Source organism: Poecile atricapillus, chromosome 9 (assembly GCF_030490865.1).
Source record: "Poecile atricapillus isolate bPoeAtr1 chromosome 9, bPoeAtr1.hap1, whole genome shotgun sequence".
Classification (NCBI taxonomy): Eukaryota; Metazoa; Chordata; class Aves; order Passeriformes; family Paridae; genus Poecile; species Poecile atricapillus.
In genome coordinates, this window is record NC_081257.1 from 14,073,937 (window position 1) to 14,095,405 (window position 21,469).

General features: G+C 49.6%; 1 protein-coding gene across 2 annotated transcripts in view; it reads left to right on the forward strand.

Annotated features, from left to right (window-relative positions):
- CHST13 (carbohydrate sulfotransferase 13) overlaps positions 1-16,649 on the forward strand; it is a 31,445-nt gene extending 14,796 nt beyond the window's left edge. For both annotated transcript variants that reach the window (XM_058844801.1, XM_058844802.1), the window contains exons 2-3: positions 11,244-11,320; positions 14,465-16,649. In XM_058844801.1, coding sequence (XP_058700784.1) covers positions 11,244-11,320; positions 14,465-15,310 — 923 coding nt within the window. In that variant the 3' untranslated portion in view covers positions 15,311-16,649. The remainder of the gene's footprint in view (positions 1-11,243; positions 11,321-14,464) is intronic.
- Positions 16,650-21,469: the final 4,820 nt, after the last annotated feature.

Here is a 21,469-nt window from a genome sequence, read left to right on the forward strand (position 1 = left end):
GGAATTAAAACAATCCTCAGAGATAGAAGACAGCCTTGCAGGTGTTGTTTGTCAGTTTCTTGTTTTTTTGCAAGAGAAGGTCGAGGGGTGGTGTACCCCACTGACCAATGATGGTGATGTGTTAATTCACTAACCAATAAAAGTTTTACCTTCCTGTACTTTCACATATCAGTCTATAAAAGAAGATCTGAGGTAATAAACATCGCTCTCCTGTTCAATGCACAAGAGAGTCCGTGTCGTGCTTCTCGCTGTTCCCAATAGAGCAACAGCCTACCCCTCATCTTGCCGAAAATGGTACTTTATCACTGTGGCTAAAACATCACTTCTGTGTGACCCCAGTGCCGGTGGAGATGCAAAACTACCCTGTCACATATGCGGGTTCACCCATCCAGGCTGATTGGAGAGCCGATTTTTCACCCCCTGCTGCAGCTCCTTGTACGTGGGCTGTTCTCTGTGTAAACCTACTCATGTGCACGTCCTGTCTTGCCCTGCTCAGGTTTGCCCTGAGCTGCTTTCCTTGTGGTTTATCCCTTGGTGTTGTGGGTAACCTCCTCCCAGTCTATCTCTATTTCCAAGTGCTGGGAGGTGAGGGGAGGTGGTGGGGTTTAATTTCTTGGTTTGGCTGTTTCAAGAGGACTAGGGGGGATGGGAGAAAATGTGAAGCTCTGGGAAAAAATAAAGCCTGAGATAACCATTCAAGCTTCCCTGTACTGCTGGGACTCCGTTCTGTCTGGTCCAGCCAAGTTCAAGTCACTTGGTTTAATTTCTGCTAAATGAAATATCATTAAGTCAGGAGCCACCAAATGGAGCCCCTTTGCCATGGGGATATCCAGGCTGACAACATCTAGACACTGGCTATGCTTCAAAATAGAATTGTATGGCCCAAAACCAAGCTATTTGAGGTGATTTCTGAGCCTGAGAGTTAGGGTGCAGCGCTGGTGAAAGACACTCACCCAGTGGTTTCAGAGGGACAGCTGAGCTTCTTGGTGCCATGCCAGTGCCTGAGGGTTGTGGCTCAACTGGTGACATGGAGAAATGCCACTGAATCATCTGATGGCTTTGCAGGGCACAGGGATGTGCCTGCCTGCTGATCTGCTCAGGGAGGCAGAATCACAAAGGTCCTGCCCTTCTCATACGCTACATTAGCCTGGCTGGGTTGTCTGGGAAGGACCTGCTCCAGGACCCTTGCAGGGATACAACAATCCTGGCCCTTGGCTCTGCTCTAACGTCTGAAAATGCTCTGGAGCAGGCATGGGAAGGTTCTGCTGCTCCCCAGGATGCTGCAGGCTGTCAGTCTGCTGTAGGGAGCAGGAGGGGAGCTGGCAGGGGAAGGTCTGATGGAGAATTATTCCCGTTCCTGATCAAGTGAGCTGAGACAGACGTCTCCAACAGACTCTCTGCCGCCTGTACCTCAGCAGAGAGACATGCAGAGCAGCCAGCCCTTCCCAAGGCTTGGCCCACAGAGCCAAGGGCAGGCTGTCAGGAATTACTTGGGTAATACATCACTGGCTTGTTCATCAGCAAGGAAAACACTGGAAGAGGCCGGTGGTGGGTCTGCCTGTGACCACACTGCATGGATCTGTGTGAGCTGGCAAGCTGTTACCTGTGTCAGTGCTGAGCCTCTGCAAGAGGACATTGTCATGAGGCAGAACAGGCTGAACAAGGCATAACTGGGGAAAAGCACCATGAAAAGAGAAGCAACGGTGGGAAGGGCCACAGGGGCATTTCCTGAGCTATAGAGGAAGTTGGTCTGGAACAAGAAATGCATGTTTGTATTGTAAATATTAGAGTTACAGAGTCTGCGAGTTGATGCCAGCTCCCCTCCATCACTCCTGCTCACCACTCACTGGCACAGCCCCAGGATGAACAAAAGAGGTCAGGTACAGCCTTTGCTCCACAGGGATCTGTTTGCTGCCATGTGGAGCCTGTGCAAGGTGCAGACTGTTGATATCTGAGCTCTCCTTGGGGAGAGGTGCTGTGCCTGGGACACCCAGGGAAAAGACCAGAAATCATCTCTTCTGGTAGTTCTCTATGGGGCTGGTTGCTTTTTTGCCATTGCTTGTGCTTGTCTGAGTATTGTTGTGACATGTTCTCTCTCCCCAAAGTTCTTTCTTGTGTATGTTCTGCTGCCTGTTACCTGCCAGAATGGGGCATGGATGCTGCCCACTCCCTCTGAGTGTTCTGGGTGCAGACATCTGGATGAGCCCTGGCACTTTCACCTCCTTCCACTTGCAGTTCCCCAGCAGAGGTGATTGTGTCTGAATTCACAAAGATGAAGGATGCATTTAAGCAGATCAATCATGTGGCTCTATTAGATTTCTTTTCCTAAGCTTTTTAATTAAGTCTCTGTTGTCTATATCCTTGATTTTCTAGATGCAGGAAAAATGAGCAGTCACAAGAATCCAAGGAGATTTGATTGCCTCTTTGAAGCCAAAAATTTGATTTGCTTTTGGAGCCAAAAAATTCCCATTCCCAAATCAAAACCTTTCAGTAAGAAATAAAATAAAAAATAATTCCCAAAGGTCCTCCCTTAGCTCTGTGAACACCAGAACTGCCACATTGTTCTTTGCAGCCAAGAGTATGATGCGAGAAAGCAAATGGTCACTTATTTTATCATCTTGTCCACCAAAGAGAGGTCACTGCCTTCCACAACATTAAGGCAGTAAATGAGTCTGGAGTTCGCTGTGGGATCCTGTTGTTGGATTCTCACATCACCATAGTTTTGAAAAATATCTGTATTTAAAACCAAACGAAAACAACAAACAACAATCAGCCTTTGTGCTTAGACAGAAATTAAGGAATCGTGTTTTCCACCAGTAGGAGCCCAAGCATAAAGGCCAGAGCTCCCTGGAATTAAACTGCTTTCTGGAGAGAACATTTTTTGACCCTAGAGTTCTGATCCTTCCAGTCAGGGCTCTTCACATGGGCCACTGAACACTGCCAGGGGTTCAACTGGTGCATCCATGTGGGATTTCTTGGCCTCCATGTGTTCATGCATCCTCATGCAGTCTGTGTGTCTAGCTGCATGTCTCAGTCTTTGCTATCAAACCAGGAGGGAAAGCTGAGCTCAGACTGCAAGAACTGTCTGGATCCATCACTGCTGCTGCCAAGCTCTATTTTCTTTTTCACTTTTTTTCCCCATTTTTTTTTTTTTGTGTGTGTTCTGTTTGGATGTTAAAATCAAAAATTGGACAGATTTAACAGCCAGTGGCTGCAGTTAGGGTTTGGCTTTGACTGGCACAGTTACAATATCCTCTCAGAAATTCTATGGCAAGATCCTTCTCTGTGTCTCTCGGGTGCATTATTTCAGTAGTGAGGAGCCTGTCTTTGTGGAGTGGCATCTTTGTGGTCAGGGGTGAGTGAGCTGTGACTGCTGAGGCTGAAGCACTCACTGATTACCCCTGGCAGGTCCTGGAGAGGAGTCAGCAAGGTCTGGAGAAGCTCTTGCTGTGCCCACAAAGAGATCCAGGTCCTAATTTCTGGCTCTTCCAGCGACTGACTTAAACCAAGTGCTAACCCCTGTACACCGCAGAGCTCCGGTTGTTCACCCTTCTGGCAGTACAGTTATTTGTTTCCCACTGTATACTCTTCCTTCTCCCATCAGTTCAGCTGCACACATGCCATGTGTGCCAAGCAGACAGCTCCTGTCACCAGTCCTTTTTCCTTTGTTCAAATCAGAATCCATTGAAAATATCACCTTCAATTTCAGAACAACTTCTTTGGTGTGAGGAAGAGCATTCCCTTCCAAGAGGGTCTGCCCTGAGAGCGGACTCTTCCTACAGAACAAAGGAGCACCTCTCCCACTGCCCTGCTGGCATTTGCAGGCTGTAATTTGCACTGATCATTTCAGGCACCGCAATTATTTTTTTCTCTTTTTTTAGGTTTTGCACAGACACAACAGGAAGCAAAGCTGGGGCTGTGAGACAGCAGCAGGGAGGCAGTGGTGGGGTCAGGATTAGCTCCTCAGGGCCTCTGGGGTGCCTGCTCATGTGCAACATGTGTTGTCTCTTCACTTCCCTTGGCTGGAGACCACTGGATCTCCTCCAGGTGTTAACCCTCTCCAGTGTTTCATATTGGAGATCACATGTGGAGTTTTTGACTTCTTGTGGCTGCAGGATCCAGGTTATACTAGTAAAGAACTGTTATTCCCATCCCCAGATCTCTGCCTGAAAGCCCCCTTGATTTCAAAATTATAATAATTCGGAGGGAGGGGTTCTACATTCTTTCATCCCAAGGGAGGCTCCTGCTCTCCCTAGCAGACACCTGTCTTCTAGAACCAAGACAGGTTCCTATGAGGTTCTAGAGACATCCATGGGGTTCTAGAAGCATCTATGAGGTTCTGGAAGTTTCTATGGAGTTCTAAAAGCATTTATGAGGTTGTAGAGATTTTTTATTGAGTTCTAGAAGCATCTTTGGGGTTCTAAAATCATTTTGGTTTTTCGGGCGCCATTTGTCGAGTTCGGCGGGAGAAATGCAGCACTCAATATGAATGATCAGCAAGTCTCATTTATTGGTAACTCTAAAACCACTTATATAGCATCAATAATTAGGCTCATACATATTGCAAAAGCAAGCTCATTATTGGATATTTCTTTTAAGGCCAACTCCACCCAGTTCTACATTCCTGTGATTGCTCATCTATGCTGAATTCACATTCTTCTGAATGCAGCGTCCTGTTCTCAGTTAACAGTTATCACTAAGGTCTTCCTGACTTTTGCAACATCTCACACCAACTGTACTCCATTGTCTAATTCTTTCCCAGCTAACTGCTGCATGGGAACATGACCTTTGCTCTCTAGCCATCAAGCCTCTTCTAGAGGTTCTAGAAGGTTCTAGAGGTCCTAGACTGTTCTAGACTGTTCTAGACTGTTCTAGACTGTTCTAGACTGTTCTAGAGGTTCCAGGCTGTTCTAGACTGTTCTAGAGGTTCTAGGCTGTTCTAGAATGTTCTAGAGGTTCTAGAAGTTTCTAGAGGTTCTAGGTGGTTATAGACTGTTCTAGAGGTTCTAGACAGTTCTAGACTGTTCTAGAGGTTCTAGAAGGTTCTAGAGGCTCTAGATCGTTCTAGAGGTTCTAGACCGTTCTAGAGGTTCTAGACTGTTCTAGACTGTTCTAGAGGTTCTAGAAGGTTCTAGAGGCTCTAGATCGTTCTAGAGGTTCTAGGTGGTTCTAGAGGTTCTAGACCGTTCTAGAGGTTCTAGACTGTTCTAGACTGTTCTAGACTGTTCTAGAGGTTCTAGAAGGTTCTAGAGGCTCTAGATCGTTCTAGATGTTCTAGACCGTTCTAGAGGTTCTAGAGGTTCTAGAGGTTCTAGGTGGTTCTAGAGGTTCTAGAGGTTCTAGATGGTTCTAGAGGCTCTAGACGGTTCTAGGTGGTTCTAGATCGCTCTAGGTGGTTCTAGATGGTTCCATGGGGTTCTAGGTGGTTCTATGGGGTTCTAGAAGCATCTTTGGGGTTCTGACTGTGTTATGGGGTTCTTCTATGGGGTTCTAGATGTTTCTATGGGGTTCTACAGGAACCTATGGGGTTCTAGAAGCATTTAGGAGGTTCCTATGGGGTTTCTATGGGGTTCCAGAAACATCTATGGGGTTCTAGAAGCATTTATGAGGTTTCTGGAAGTTTCGGTGGGGTTCTGGAGGTTTCTGAGGGGTTCTGGAGGATTCTACGGGGTTCTGGAGGTTTCTGTGGGGTTCTAGAAGCATCTATGGGGTTTCTAGAGGTTTCTATGGGGTTCTAGAAGATTCTGTGGGGTTCTAGATGTGTCTAGAACCCCACAAACTAGGATTTAGCCTGGAAAATATCTGACAGCTTCATCCTCAAGCCCAAAATGAGTTGGGGTTCCTCCTGTTGCATCCCAGCCACTCACTCCCACTGATCTGGGGTTTCCAAACCTCTTCCTGTCTGGCACCTGAGCAAGTGGGTGTGAAGATGTCCTGCATGTGAAACACCTGCCATCCCTCTCTGCTGGTGTGTTCCCAGGGGGTGATCACATCCCAGCTCAGCCCGTACCCACATCCAGCCCCTGGCACCTCCCATGGCACAGCAAGTCCTGGGATCACCCGCTCACCTGGCAGCCCTTCTCAGCAGCTCTGGGTCTGCCTTGGTCCCAGGAGAGCAGAGCTGTCAGTGCTGCAGATGACAGTCACCAATGCTGTGGATAATAGCATATGGATAATGCTGGTTTTTGCTGTGATGGCAGATATTTCACCTGATTTGTTTCAGGGCTTCATTTACCTTTTTTTATGACTATCACACTGGCAGCTGATGGCCCAGAACTAATGTATCTGGGACCTCCTGCCACTTCCAGCAGCAAAGTAGCAGAAACTGCTGAATTCCAATATTGTGAAATTAAATCCTGTTAAATTTCACTCCCCTCATCCAGGATGAACTTCAGTTTCCCTGTTGGTGTTTGTCTTTCCCTGACATGGCATCCTTTCTCAAGTCTTTGGCCATCATCAGTATCTTTCTCTTTTTATGGCAACTCCTTCTCCAAGTATTAATCCCAAAGCTAATCTGAGAAGTATTTTTCTAGAAATCTGCCCTCTGCCCAGTATTTCTCATTTAAGTGCCACCTGCTTTCTTGTTGCTTATGACCTTCACAGTTCACCTAATAAACTTCATCCTCTCTGACTGAAGTCCTTGTTCCCTCTGTTGTCTCTCTGTGTGTATCTGGGTGAGGATCTACCACATAGGCTTGATCTACAGAAACAGCTTATTTTATTTACAGACAAGTTTGCATGGCTGTGAGCTGTGTCTGGTAAGTGCCATGTTGATTTTCATTCTTAGTTATTTATTATCCAGTTGCACCCACATCTTTTAATTGCTTTCTTTTCTCCAGACTGTTTTCTAAAGCCTGGGTAATGCTGATGTCAGCCTAGCAGGCTTGTTGCTGCCTGAATCCTGTCTCTAAGCCAAACTCTTCAATTCACGCACTGGATTTGCTGTTGTGGTTGCAGAGAACCTCCCTCCCTTTTTAAGGGTCTCTGCAGCCAAAACAGCATATTCTTTCACTGCTGCTTCCAGCAGTCTGGAATAGGTATGATCCAGTCTTTCCCTCACCTCACACATGTCTGGCTGTCTTTGCAATCATCTAGTACACCTAAATATTCACAGCTTTAAAGTCTATTCCCTGTTCCAAGGACAGCTGGCAAGACACTGAAGCCCCAGGTCCTGCTGCAGTGTTTATGTCACACTGTGGGAGAGTAGCTTAGCTGTGATGGGACAGCACTGAAATCTGGGGTACAGGAAGAAAGAAAGGAGGAAGTGTGATATTGTCTTAAGCTCCAAAAGAAAGCCTGAAGCCCTTGTAGCACAGGAGACTCAAAAATGTGCCTGAGCTTCCTTTCAGGCTCATCTTATCCAGTGATTTCTGGTCAGTGTCTCTGCCTCAGCACAGTGGTTTTGGTCTGCTCCACATCACTCCTATTCTCTTGTCTCATCGTTTGAAGATTCAGAGAACAAATGTGGTCCTTCCTTCTGCCTGTGTGAGTGAAAAACACTTCAGATTTGGATCACAGACATGCACTGTGTTGATACTTCTCACCCAAATAGTGATCCTGCAGTTGCCAAGGGTTGGTGTTTTTTCCTCTTTAGAAAGTTGATATGCCTTGGCTAAGTGATGTCACGGCTTTCAGATGCAATTGTGGCAATGCTAAATTTCCAGGGATTACCACTGCATGTGGTGGAATCTGGGAACCTCAGTAACAAGCTATAAAGTCAGGAGAAAAACCAAGATTCGAAGGACTTGGCAGCTGCTCCATGATGGAATATCCTGCTGTACTCAGGGCCATGGTGCCAAATTGCAACACAAACCATTAATTCACTCACATGATACTCCCTCCTCAACACTGTCATTTATTTTAGTATTCCTTGGCCTTCTCTAACTTTTTGGGAGTCCCAGGGGTATTCCAGACGTTGGTAAACCAATGGTACAGGGAATGGTTTGCTCTTGCTCTCATCATGAATGAGTGGAATAGTAGGGATGTGTAAATTCCAGCCATCTGGCAAGAGGGAGGGCTGGGACAGGAGTGTGTGAGCAGTGATGCTGCAGGTGCTGGGACTGGTGAGCAGGGGGTGGCCACAGCCTGGGCTCATGGGGCAGGGCTGTGTCGGGTGTCCAAGGCTGATCTTAGTGGGGTGGACTCCATTAAATCACTGTCTCCAGCCTGTTGCTGGCTCAAGCGGCTTGCAGCAGCCCTGGCCTGCTTACCAGTGTGACAGCCAGGTGATCCCAGATGTTTTGGGGATGCTTTGGGCACAGATAGCCTGGACTTGTCTCTGTTCACACACCTGCAGCCTCTCTGACCAGCGTTATGGAGCATGGACAGTCCATCCCACGGGACACAGCGGATGCTGCCCTCCTCCTGCAGGGTGCCTCATGGAGGTGTGCAGGGCCACAGCTGCATCTGCCACGGGGCTCCACCCTGGCTCCAAAAGTCACCATCGTGGCCCAGCTGGGATCCCGGCTGCTTTTCTCCTCGGGATGCCGTGCAGACAATTTCTGAGCGGAGAGACTGCCTGCAGCGGAGCCGTGTAAAAACCAAAAACCTGCTGCCAGGCCAGGCCTGGCTGTGAAGGGTTTGGCAGCGCCTGGGGCAGGGATGGTGTCATCGCTTTGGAGCCGTCAGGATGCAGCCAGTGCCGAGTGCCGGTGTCTTCCCCTGCCAGCTCAGCACTCCTGGCCTCCTCCAGCTGCACGGGAGCAGCCTGGCAGGGATATTTTTTTTCCGTTTTTTTTATGTCTTCCCCATTTTTTCTGGAACTCTGTACAGCAAGAGCATAGCAGGGATCCCAGGGGGTTTGCTGCTATCCAGAGAAAATGCCTTGTTCTCTGCCAGATCTTGTGCTGGGGAAGGGCTGGAGGAAATCTATTTTGCAACGTTTCTGCTGGGGCTGTTGGCAAGAGCCCTGCAAAGTGCAGCAGCCACTGGCCAGGCTGGTCCCTCTGAAGAAAAGAGGACTGAAGAGGTCAGAGCATGGCTGTGACCTGCCTGACCTCTGCTCCTTCCCCTCTTTACTGCAGATTTGCCTTTTGTTGAGCCCAGAGAGCCTCCTGCCAAGCCAGTGTTCCTCGGGGCCATGACCTGACGCTGCAACAGGCACCGAAGCCTTTCCCTGGGCCGTTTCCACGCTGCCCTGTGCAGCACCAGCATGAGCTATTTGCATTTCTAACAGCCTTATGTCAGCCTGAACCACCTGGGGTTTGCTTCTGTCCCGGTGAGAAAGGTTCTGGCTGATGCACGTGTTAATCACAAAAAACAAACGCCTCCACGTTGTTTTACTAAATATAGGAGCAGTGTCTGCTGCAAGGCACTGCCAGCAGCCCTCAGCGGGGTCACAAACCTACATCCAACAGGAGTTTATCAGCCCCAGAGGGGAAAGGGGCTCAGGTTTAGTGCTCTCTGTTTGCAGAGGTGAGCTGCAGTGAGTCAAGTTTTCAAGGTCAATCTCGTTCCCTGTCATTTGCAGAGGGCTGAGCCTGGAAATGTGAAACTGGGCTCCTCTGGGATGAGCATCGCAGCCCAGCACTGCATGTTGGATTTTCTGCTTATCTCCCACTGGCACGGATGCTATTTCACCCTCCTGTGGGGTAACTGATGTAGAGGATTGAGGAAGAAAGTGTACCTTCTCGTTGAGTCACATCTTGATCAATCCAGTGCTGCAGGATGTGTCATTTCCCACAGACGCGCAAGCGTACAGGCACTGCTGATGAAATCTGGTGAGGTCAGGCAGTCATTTCCTCCTAACTGCAGCTCCAGGAATGAATAATGTTTAGCTGAGACCCTGGTGACTTTGTGCTTTGGAGCAGTTTTCATTTAAGCAAAATACAAGCATGTTAAAATGAACTCAGGATCTGGATTTTTCCTTTTGGTTATTTTGGTTGTACAGACGCCTGGGACATGTATAACAAATTTGGGGTTGTTCGGTGACGGTCAGTGAATGAAAAGATCCAGAGCCCCAAACTGTCATGCGAAAAGCTTCTGTTAGAAACCTTCACATTGCCAGAAATCTCTTGTGGCAGATGCTTTTTCCAGGAACTTGGAGGACTGGAAGAGCCTCCCAGGCCACAGTCTCCTGAACAATGTGTCCTATCTTCCCCTTCAGAAAAAACACAGTTCTCCATTTTAAAACTCATGGTGTGATTCCTTCTGTGGAAGCCAACTCCAGGGCTGCACAGCCCCCATGGTTACAAACCTTGTCATGTGAAAACTGTCATGGCATCCTCTGCCAGTGGAGAGAGTCAGAGCCAAGAGGCAGAGGGTGGGTGTGTGGTGGAAGAGCTGCTTGAAGTTGCTGCAAGTGAGAGCCTGTGCCCCTGCCATGGCTGGCTCCATGCATTGGCTTTGGGATATCCAGGCCACATGGTTTGTCTCCACTCTGCTGGAAACAGGTCCCTGAGGGGACCTCAGGGGCTGAGGAATGGCAGCTGAAGCAGATGCTTCCTACCCTGGAAGGTGGTTGCATCCCCAAATAATTTATGAGCATGAGAACTTGAGCAGCTGTCACTGATTGGGTTTCTGGTGCCACATCCAGCCCTGGGTTTGGTGCTGCTGCAAATGGACCTCAAAAACAAAACAGCTGATCTGCAGGGTAGGGAGGGGACAAGGACTGCCTGGGCTGCTGTCTTCAGCTTCCAACACCAGAGGAGATGCTGCTGGTTTAGAAGGGAAGAAAAAAAAAAAAAGAAATAGCAAATAAGAACTTCAATTGATTTACCAATCAAACAAAGCACGTGACCAATTTGTGTGCTCCTGTCTGTGTCTCTGAGCCTGGAAGTGCAAACTCAGAGCCTGTGGGAGCTCAGCACAGAGCTGCCAGTGCTGGATCTGCCCCCTATCTCTGCCAAGCACAGAGGCTATCTCACCCCTCACAGGGCTGTGGCAATGCTGCTCAGGGTCCTGTCTCCTCTGGGTCATTCCCTTGAACATACAGCCTGGACAAAGTGGCATTTCCCAAAAGCATATGGATCAAACTTTTCCTAGGAGCTCTGGAATTTGTAATTGTTACCTTTATTTACGGTGTTTTATTTGTTAAAAAATAGGTCTGAACCTTTAGAGTCCTAACTGCAGGTTTTGTTGTAAAGTAAAGGGGAGGGAAGAGCATTGCTTGAGAATTGCTTCCAGTGCAAAATGGGTTTGTCTCTTCTTGGGAGAGGTTGTCTTATCCCAGCTTGGGCATCTCAAGAGAAGGTGAGGGAAGCAAACCCTTCCAACCCCTCTGATTTTTCTCACTCCTTTTTCAGCCTCCGAAGAGATGAGATCCACCTGGCGAGGCAAGGCTGGTCGCAGCCCACTCCAGGCCCTGTATGAGAGCGACCAGGTAAGGGGACAGGGACAGAGAAGTGCTGGGATGAAGATCAAGTGGAGCACTGAGTTCTAACCCTTTCTTCCTCTCCTCTGGTGTGTGGGACACTGTGCCAGGTCCAGCCACTCCCAGGATCCTTGCAGCTGAACCTCTGGCTGTGTCTAAAAGACAATACCACACTGCAGGGAGGAGTAACTTGATAAAAACTGCTTATGGCCCTTGCTGGTACTTGGGCAAACATTTTAATTACTAGTGGGCTGAGACCTAGCCAGGCAAACCTGGGAGACTTTGCCATCTGAACATTTCAGAGCCAGCTCTGGGCCATCATAGGGAAAGAGCTTCATTGCTGCCCTTTTTGAGCTAATAAATGACATGTTTCTGTGCTAGCTGCTTCATATCTATGCATGCACATAGGTATGTGCACATATATATGTTTACATAGATATAACTGGACTCAGCCATGGGGGATTTATAATTCTGGAACATCTCAGGCCTCTCCATCACTCTGAGCTGTGACAGCTATTCCTGCTGAGAAATGAGCAACCAGGCACAGCTTGGGCAAGGAATCACTCCCCTCCAGGTGGGCTTAGTGGGTCCCTCCCTGTGCAGGAATCAGGGAAGGTGTCCCGCTTGTCCTTCACAGCAGGGCATGTGGTCAGAGCCCTAAAAAGTGTCTGTTTCTTTCTGCTGCATTTCCCCCTGGGCAGTTTTCCCCTCATTCAGCCACACTTGCCTTTGCAGAGGGATCTTCACCCACAACTTCCCTGCAGGAAGCCCTGTGGGAAGCCACCCTCCAACGGGTGCATTGCCACATGCCCCAGCCACCAAATGTGCCCTGCACCTCCCCTGTCCATGGGGCTGGCAGCTGTTGCAGCCCCAAGAGCAGAGGGCGATGCTGGTGGCCCCTCAGTGGGCTGCCATCCCTGCTGCCTCCCCACTGCCCGTGTCAGATCTTTCCAATGCAGCCAGAGTCAGATCTTTCCATATGTGTTGCTTTGTGTTATTGTCTAGGTTGATGCTCTGATGTCTGTAAGCAACCAAAGTACATTTGCTCTCTGAAAAATGGCAAATATGGACTCCCTTGGCCATGATGCCAGCAAACCCTGACGCTGCTGGAATGTCAAGGTGTTATTTCCTTAAAAGTGATACTTAATTTCCCTGGCTTTTAAAGAGAAGGAAATGAAGGGAGCAATTTTGGTCTGAAATAACTGCAAGACATGCATTTATTCCAGTGGGCGGCTGCTGAAAAGTAGTCACATTTATTTGTTGCCATGCCTGCAGACAGTGTCTGTCTGTCTGTCTCTCTGGTCCAATAGTTTTGAATTATGCCAGTGCAGGGAAAAACACCTGAAAAAAATCACATTATTAAAATGCCTCTTTTTCTAAACCCTTTCAAAAAGGTTTTCCAATTCTAAAAGCTGACGGGAAGGCTCCAAACAAAAGAAATTGCTACTGAAAGGTTTGGCTGTGTTGCAAGGCAGCATGAGAATGCTTCTTCAGCTGTGGTTATCACCTCCCTAGGTGCTGTATTTTCTTTGTAGCCTAGTAGCCAACAATGTCAGAGTCATACCTTGCTGGCAGTTAGCATCTGTTCACCTGAATTTCCTTCATTTTTGCATTTTCCCTTACCATGTTCCTGTTGGAAGGAGTAAGGATAGGATACTTTCTCCTGTCCTTGTCTCAGATTCCTGCCCATGCAGGTTCCTGGAGAAACTGGTCAGTAAGGTGACTTGGACTAGGTTATTTCTTTTGTGGAAACAAGATCCAAAAGAGTCTGAGTGTGGTCCATCCCTTGCAGAAGGAGTGGTTTGCTCAGATGTTTAGTGTCTCTCTGAAGATGACAGGTCTGCTGGATCATCCACAGGATGGACAGTTTGTCTTAGTATCCCAGCTCCTGGCAGGAGCTTTACAAGCCCTTATAATTGTCCCTGGAAACACGTCACTAGCCCCCAGGGAGCAGTGAGAGAGCACCTGAAGCCTGGCAAAGGGTGTCCTTTAGCAGGCCTGGGCAGTGACAGCTCTCAGCAGCCATGTAGGCAGCAAGGCCTGCCCTTGCCCTTCATCTGGAGGTTGCCACATCTGTGCAACTGCAGAGCTGTTTGCTGTGGCACCCTCTGACGCTGGTAGGATTGTCTTTACAGCCCCAAAGTGGGAGCCACTGTGATGTTGGGAGATGGTGGTCTCTGCATGGCATTAAAGCCACAGCCCTGTGGGGTCAGGGCCACCCTGGGTTAGCGGCTGCTTGCTGATGCTGTTTCCAGATGAGGCTGTTGGATGTTCCCAGCAATGAGGAACATGAAATTTCCCAACCCTTGTGAGCAAAACAGGGACATGGTGGGCAGGAGGAGGAGGGGACGTTCCCCTTCTGACTTCCTGGAAATGGTTTCCTGCCCCAGATGTTCTAATGACATTTTGGGATTTCTGACAAAAACCATGACATGAAAGGTCATGTCCCCAGATCTGCAAGGGGGTTTCAGCTGGGCCGGGGTTTAAGGGACTCTGGGCTTCTGGTAAGCCAGTGCAGCAGCTGCCAGTTCTTGATGTGACGGTCAGAAGGGTTAAAGAACCGTGTTCCTTGTCCCTGCAGCCAAAGGAATCTGACCAGACTTGAGGCATTGGACTGGGCATTAGAGACCATTTCCATTTTCCTTTCCTTGGCAGGACACCCAGGCCGTTTCCGTGCAGCATGCCCAAATGTGTGTGCCACGTTTCTGCCCTTGGCTGGGGGTTCCCAGCAGCACACATGTGTGGGTGTCAGTGCAGGGCAGTGCACAGGCTGTGCTTCTGTCCCTGGGGCATGCATCCCCCCACACTGGTGTGAGGGAGAGCGCATTGGCCCAGTGTGTGTGTCTGCTTTTAAAAACTGCTGTTATTGACTCTCTCTGCTCTGCCTGTTCTTCACTCACCCCCTTCAATTTTCCTCCTCATCCAGCTCCTCATCACATTTTGTCCTTTCTTTTGATGCCAACCTATCCAAGGATTAAGTGCACCAAATCCAGTTGGGTTCACAGTGAGTGCTGTCTCCAAAATCCCGTGTGGGTGACTGACCAACCCAGTAAAGGGGAAGCAGTGGGGACAACTGTGGGCCAAATGTTGTGTGTAGGCCACAGTCAGCTTGGGCAAGCCGGTGACCATCTCTGTTGGGTTTTTTCTCCCCAGTTTGAGCAGTCGTCCCTGCAGGCCGTTCACCAGCAGAGAAGGGAGATGTTGAGCAACGTCTGCAGCCGTTACACCCGCAAGCGGCGTCTCCTGCAGCCGGATGACTTGCGGCACTTGGTGGTGGATGACACGCACGGGCTGCTCTACTGCTACGTGCCCAAAGTGGCCTGCACTAACTGGAAGCGGGTGATGATGGTCCTGACGGGGCAAGGCAAGTACCAGGACCCGCTGGGAATCCCTGCCCATGAGGCCCACGTCCCCTCCAACCTGCGCACCCTCTCCGAGTACAGCGTTCCCGAGATCAACTACCGCCTGCGCAGCTACCTCAAGTTCGTCTTCGTGCGGGAGCCCTTCGAGCGCCTGGTCTCGGCCTACCGCAACAAGTTCACTCTCAGCTACAACACGGCCTTCCACAAGCGCTACGGGACCAAGATCATCCGGCGGCACCGGCGGGAGCCCAGCGAGCGCGCCCTGGAGCGCGGGGACGACGTGCGCTTTGAGGAGTTCGTGTACTACCTGCTGGATCCACGGACACAGCAGGAGGAGCCTTTCAACGAGCACTGGGAGCGGGTGCACTCGCTCTGCCACCCCTGCATCATCCACTACGACGTGGTGGGCAAGTATGAGACCTTGGCCGAAGATGCCAACTACATCCTGCAGCTGGTGGGGGCCGACACGAGCGTCAAGTTCCCGGCTTCATCCAAGACCACCAGGACGACAGACGACATGACAGCCCAGTTCTTCCAGGACATTAGCCCCTTCTACCAAAGGAGACTCTTTAATTTATACAAAATGGACTACTTGCTGTTCAATTACTCCATCCCCTCATACCTCCGCATCCGATGAGGCAGGGGCTGCCGGGGATGAGGTGAGGGAGAGCTGGATAACTCTCACCTTGCCACAATTCCCCTCCTCCTACTTTGTGCTCATCTCTTGGGTGACTTCTTCCCTGTGCCCTTTTATTAGGGTCTGCTCCACCTCCTGATGCCTTGTTCATGCATGACCTGGAGGAAGAACACTTCTCAAAACACTGGGGCTGGAGCTTTTCCTTCCCTTTCCCTCCCAGTCTTCAAATCTACAGGGAATGGTGGTGGGACTAGACACTTCTTGCCTTGGTTAGGGACTTTCTATTAACTAAGAGACTCCTCTGTAGATCCAAATCTTGGGAAGGCTCCTTTTTTGGGCAGGATCCCTTCAGGTCTTTCTCCTCCATACTGAACTGTTTGGGGGCAGACATGGAGTCTCAGGAGTCAGAGTGGAGTGTATCAGAGACTTGCATAGAATCAGAAATAAAGCAATAATTTAATGTATTTTTTTCATTTTATTTAAAATTGCCCACACTTTTTCTCTTGTTCTCTGTCCTCGTCCCACTTCCCACGCCATCCCCTGCTGAGGGGGATGTAGCACACAGAGGTGTGTTACTCTGACCATATTTTTATCCCTGCAGGGATTTTTTGTTCCTCTCCTTCCACATGTTCTCAGTTGGGGTGCAAAACACTCCGAAGACAGAGAGGAAAGGCTTGCAGCAGGTCCTCAGTGCTTTCCCCTGAACTGCCACAGCAGAGCACTCAGTGCCTATGTGTGCATGTCTCTGGATTTCTGGTCAAATCCATTAAATCCAGGCCCCACACCTCCCATTTTTTAAAAGCAGGTGATAAAGTTGTAAAGCCATACAGACAGCATGGGCGCAGGTGTCGGCTCTGATGAAATCACATCATCCACAGTGTCCTGCCCATGGCCCTGCTGGCAGCACTGGCTTCTTTTCCCATGAAAGCATGGGCTGCTCCTGGGTGCAGCCCCTTTATAAAAGTTATAAAGTGTTTGGGGGAGCACAGGGCTGGGATGTGCAAGATTGCTGTGGTAATGGAGAGGTAATGTTGGACTGGACAGAAAAATCTCTGCGTGTGTGTGCTTGTGTCCCTCTGTGTGTCCCTGTGTGTGTGTGAGAAAAACTTGAGGATAAAAACGGGGAGAGAGACACCTAGAGGGAAACAATCCTTTGCCTGGTTGCCTTTGGATAATCATTCCTTGAAGAAAAAACAGGGAGGAAGTGTTGAAACACAAAAGAAAATGACAAACCGAGCCCTAGGATTTTAAATTAAAACCAGTCCATATTTCAGTCTTTCCTCTTTTCTGTTTGGCCTTGGCTTGCTGGCTGCCTTTGTAAATAAACACACTGGTAATAGATGCTGTAGAGTGTGTCTGCTGGCTCGGCTGCAAACACTTGACTTATTAGTGCAATACAATGGGAGGTTTTATAAAACCGCAGTGCTCTCAGTATCTGTAAAAAAATGGTGTTTCCATCTAACAACTTTCAGCTGTTATATCTTAACCTTTTCCCTCTCTGCCTCTGAGTGGCATCTATATGCTGACACTCCCTCCTTGCTTGCTCCATTGGAGATTGGCTTCAGCAAAGCAATGAAAAAGAAAAGTAAATGGAGCTGCTGGTGATCCTGGAAGTGTGACTGATTCTCCCAATCTGCACTAGAGATCTTGAAGAAATGGCCTTTCTCATGCTATCTTGGTATCTCCCTGTCTAGCTGAAACACAAAGCACAAAAACAGATTATATGATGCAACAAATTTCATCTGCAGCGTTCAGGCTTGGAGTGCATTCCTCCTGCTTTCTCAGGAGTCTCGTGTTCCCTGCTTAGAGCTGCCTTTGCCTGGAAAAATCATTGTTCAAATCACTGCAACATCTTTTCATCGCTTTTGGTCATGAATCATAATTTGGGGTCAGATACAGGGTCATAAAGGGATGGATTTTTGGATGGTTGTTTGTTTTTATTTTTCCTAAATACTGTTCCCTGCCAGTATCTGTAAAGTGCTGGTGGCACAATGAGTGGCAAGGACAGATATACTCACTCCCAGCTGTGCTGTCTGTGGGTGTTTAGACAATATCTGGCTGGCTGGGAGCTGCTTTGGGCTTTCTTTGGTGTGAAAGTGAGGAAATAGAAACCTCAGGGTTTTGTTCTTCAGCCAGGTGGTTTCTAATCTTTCCTGCAACAGTGGCAATGGGGAGGTGGTCCCAGCTGTGAATGGCTGTTTGATTGGCAGCCTGTCCTTGTATCCCCATCAGACCTGACCCACTGACCCAGTCAACAGCCCAGCCACACACAAATGGACCAAATGCAGCCCTGCATCCTTGGCTGTGAGCTTCTGAAGGCAGGACCCTGTAGAGGTGTGTTTTGGGTCATGTATGACCTTTAGAAATACCCACCTTTGGGCTGTTTCTATAAAATCCCAACATCCACAATCCAAACCACCTAGGTCATACCCTTGACTTCCTCTCTGCCTAAATCCAAAGCTTTCCAAAGGAAAACCTAACTATGCAAACAGAAAAGAAGCACTTTGTATTTCTGAAGCTAACACCTTCAACCGGGGCTGGAGCTTTCCAGGACAGGAATCGCTCAGCACATGCCAAAGTCAAATCCCTGGGACCGGGATGCTCCGGGGCCAGCTCTGGAGTGCTGTGGGTCAGGATGCTGCGGGGTCAGGATGCTGTGGGGTCAGGGATGCTGCGGGGTCAGGATGCTGGAGGGCAGGGATGCTGCAGGGCAGGGATGCTGTGTGTCAGGGATGCTGTGTGTCAGGGATGCTGTGGGTCAGGGATGCTGCAGGGCAGGGATGCTGCAGGGCAGGGATGCTGTGGGTCAGGGATGCTGTGTGTCAGGGATGCTGTGGGTCAGGGATGCTGCAGGGCAGGGATGCTGCAGGGCAGGATGCTGTGGGTCAGGGATGCTGTGGGTCAGGGATGCTGTGGGTCAGGGATGCTGCAGGGCAGGGATGCTGCAGGGCAGGGATGCTGTGGGTCAGGGATGCTGTGTGTCAGGGATGCTGTGGGTCAGGGATGCTGCAGGGCAGGATGCTGCAGGGCAGGGATGCTGTGGGTCAGGGATGCTGCAGGGCAGGATGCTGCAGGGCAGGGATGCTGCAGGGCAGGATGCTGCAGGGCAGGGATGCTGTGTGTCAGGGATGCTGCAGGGCAGGATGCTGTGGGTCAGGGATGCTGCGGGGCCGGGGCCGGCTCTGGGCAGCCGCCGCCCTCGCCGCAGGCACGGTCTGACCCTTCCCAGTCCGACCGAAAGCGCTGGAGGACGGGAGCAGGACGGAGCTAGGAGGACCCCGTGTGACCGGTGATCCCAACTACAGGCGGTGTAATTCCCTGTACGGGCGCTGGGAACAATATCTCTGAGGGCTCCCGGTTGGTTGGGCTTTTTAAACTGTTTCATTTCGTCCCTCTTCCTTTTTAGAGGAGTAATTATCAAGGAGGCCTGGGCTATGTCTGAAGTGTAACTGGATTTGGTTTTCTCCTCCACTTGGAAGTGGGAATGTGGCAGTGGCTGATGTTCAGCAAGGGCATGAACAACAAGGGGATGCTGGGGTCTGCCCCCCAGAAGCAGGGCAGGGCATCATCCCCTCAGCCCTGTCCAAGCACTCCTCCCTGAGCAGGGAATGTGACCAGCAGAAGGTGCCAGTCCAGCCTCCCTGAAGAGACAACCGTGGTGGTAATGTGCCCCCAGCCCCCTGAAAGGTTCCCATCCTGGCCTCAGGCTGCAGAGCTTGGGGACCAGAAACTCTAAATGAGTCTGGTTGATCTTAGAGTCCTGAAGTCTTGGAGTCCTGGAGTCTGGCCCAAGGCTTGGGAGCTGCTGGGGAGCTCTCAGAGCACCAGGGACACAAAAAACAAGAACAGCCTCACTTTGGTATGTTCATGTGTGCACAAATATACAAGGAAAATAATGATTATGTTATAATGTATAACAGAATTACTGCTGGGTCAGTGTATGTATTATATATTGAGTAGTTACATTTGTATATGGCTATAATACTTAATAGACATTTGTGTTACGTATGTCTACATATGTGTGTCTGTGCACCATCCCATTTATTATTTAAATACTCATGTACCCCCCAGCATAAAAGAGAGCAACATTCCCTTGCTGCACTGTTGAGCTTTGCCACAGTCCAGCATGGCTCAGGAGTTAATGAAGAGCCAGCCCCTTCCTCCCAGTGCCTCCTTCAGCTCCAGCCTTCCAAGTGTGGTGGGCACTCTGCCTGGGCTGTTGGTTTTCCATGCTGTGGAGCTGCTGGCCCCATCCTCATGGCCCATGTGAAGCTGTTGAGTTTCTCCTTCCAGTGGAACAAAACAGAGCTTCAGTGATCAGGAGGTTTCCTTCCAGACTTTCCTGTACACCACAGATTGGGTTGTTTACCAGTTGGAGGATTAAATAGACATTCATGGAAGAGAGGGGGGAAAAAAAGTGTGCTCAAGTATGTCTTGGAAGCAGTGTCTCCCTTGAAGGAGGCTTTACAGATTTGCTGTGTTTGCTGGCTGGCACTTCAGTAAGGAAGCTCCATCTCACAGAGTTTCTGGAAAATTACTGTGTTAGGATGGAGGCTGTTGGAAGCAGTGTGGGGAGAAAAATAAATTATTTGGCTATCCCTGAAAACAAACCCCTGTTCCCACCTGCATGTCTGCTAACACTCCACATTTTCCTTTATTCCCACTAAAGTTTACAACAAGGTAAGCCTTCCACAAGCATCTCACAGCATTGGATGGGTTTATCAGTCCAGGACCAGCACTGAGCCCAGAGGGGCAGATCAGCAGCCAAGGACTAAAGAGCAGCAAGAAAGAAGCTCTCTTCTTCCACCTCCTCCTTTTTTAAGCTATGGCTTGTTTGGGAGCTGTGAGGACTAAATGCAAATAAAAGTCACTGTTGGCTGAAACTGAGGTGCTGGTGACTCTGGCAGGGTGGATCCAGCCCAGTGAAAAGCTGGCACAGTAATGACACACACACACACAGGCACAGAGAAGCCAGGGCCACTGCTGCCAGTGACTTCCCTGCTGGGTTCAACTGAAGACAGAAATCACTATGAAATGTCCCCACCCTGTCTGGCCTCTGCTACCCACACAAGTCTGCTCTGAAACTGAAACTTGTGGAGGAAAAGGGAGGCAAACAACCCCTTCTCCAAATCTCCCTGACCAAATTACTCCAACACAACACCACAGGGAGCATAAAACCAGGTAGGGCCCGCTGCGATGTACTGAAAATTCTTAGAAGCTGAGGAGCCTGCAGATATTTAAACATCAATTTTCTGCTTTTAAGGGGAGGGAAGGGGGAGGATGTGTGGGCAACTCAGGGGCTTTTGGCCCTGCTGGGATGGCTGGGGCAACTGGTGCCAGGGGACAGAGCAGTGCTGCCCACTCACTGGAAGGGCTGGGGGTGCTTTCTTAGAGGAGCAAGTTCAGGTGGAGTTACAGGAATGCTCATCCAAGCTGTGCTCCAGGGTTACATGTAAGCTTTGTTAGCAAAGGCCCTATCTCATTTGCACAAAGAAAAAAAGAGGAAAGAGTAAACAGGCTGAGCAGCCACATAACTAGCCTCTCGCTGCCCTTAAAAGAAAGGAGAAAAAAAATCCCCTTTTATTGAAACCATTTCCTTTGGTTATATCATTTCTCTCGAGGCTGGAAGCAATTTTAAGTCTTAAGTGCGTCTCCTGCACTAAGTGCTCACGCACGAGGCTGGTGTTTGGCTGCCCAGCAAAGGGTGCCCTGGAGAGCAGCACATCTTGCTGTGCCCTCTTCATTTCCCCACATCACCTCTGAGCCCCAGTGCCTCCTGCAAGGGGGGAAGCCCCAAGTGCAGCACAGACAAGGTGCAGCATCGGTCACCTTGGCGCAGCTGAGTCCCACAAGGAGGACACAGATGGCATCCATTACGTGTTCCCATCCCTGTCCTCTGTCAAGTGACAACCAGATTAAGCTGAGTTCTGCCCAGAAATCCCCCAGTGAAGGGACATGCCAGTGCCAGGGCTTTGCTGCAAGCACACAGAGAAGCACCCATGCATTGGGCACTGGGATTTGATGCTGGATGGAGGAGTGTGACTGGGGTCCCTTGCACCAGCCACTGGCTCCAGTCTGAGGTCTTCTGCAGACCTAGAGGAAGCAGGGGCAAATCTGTGTTATTAAGAGAAAAGCAGAAGGAGTTTCCCATGTTCTGGA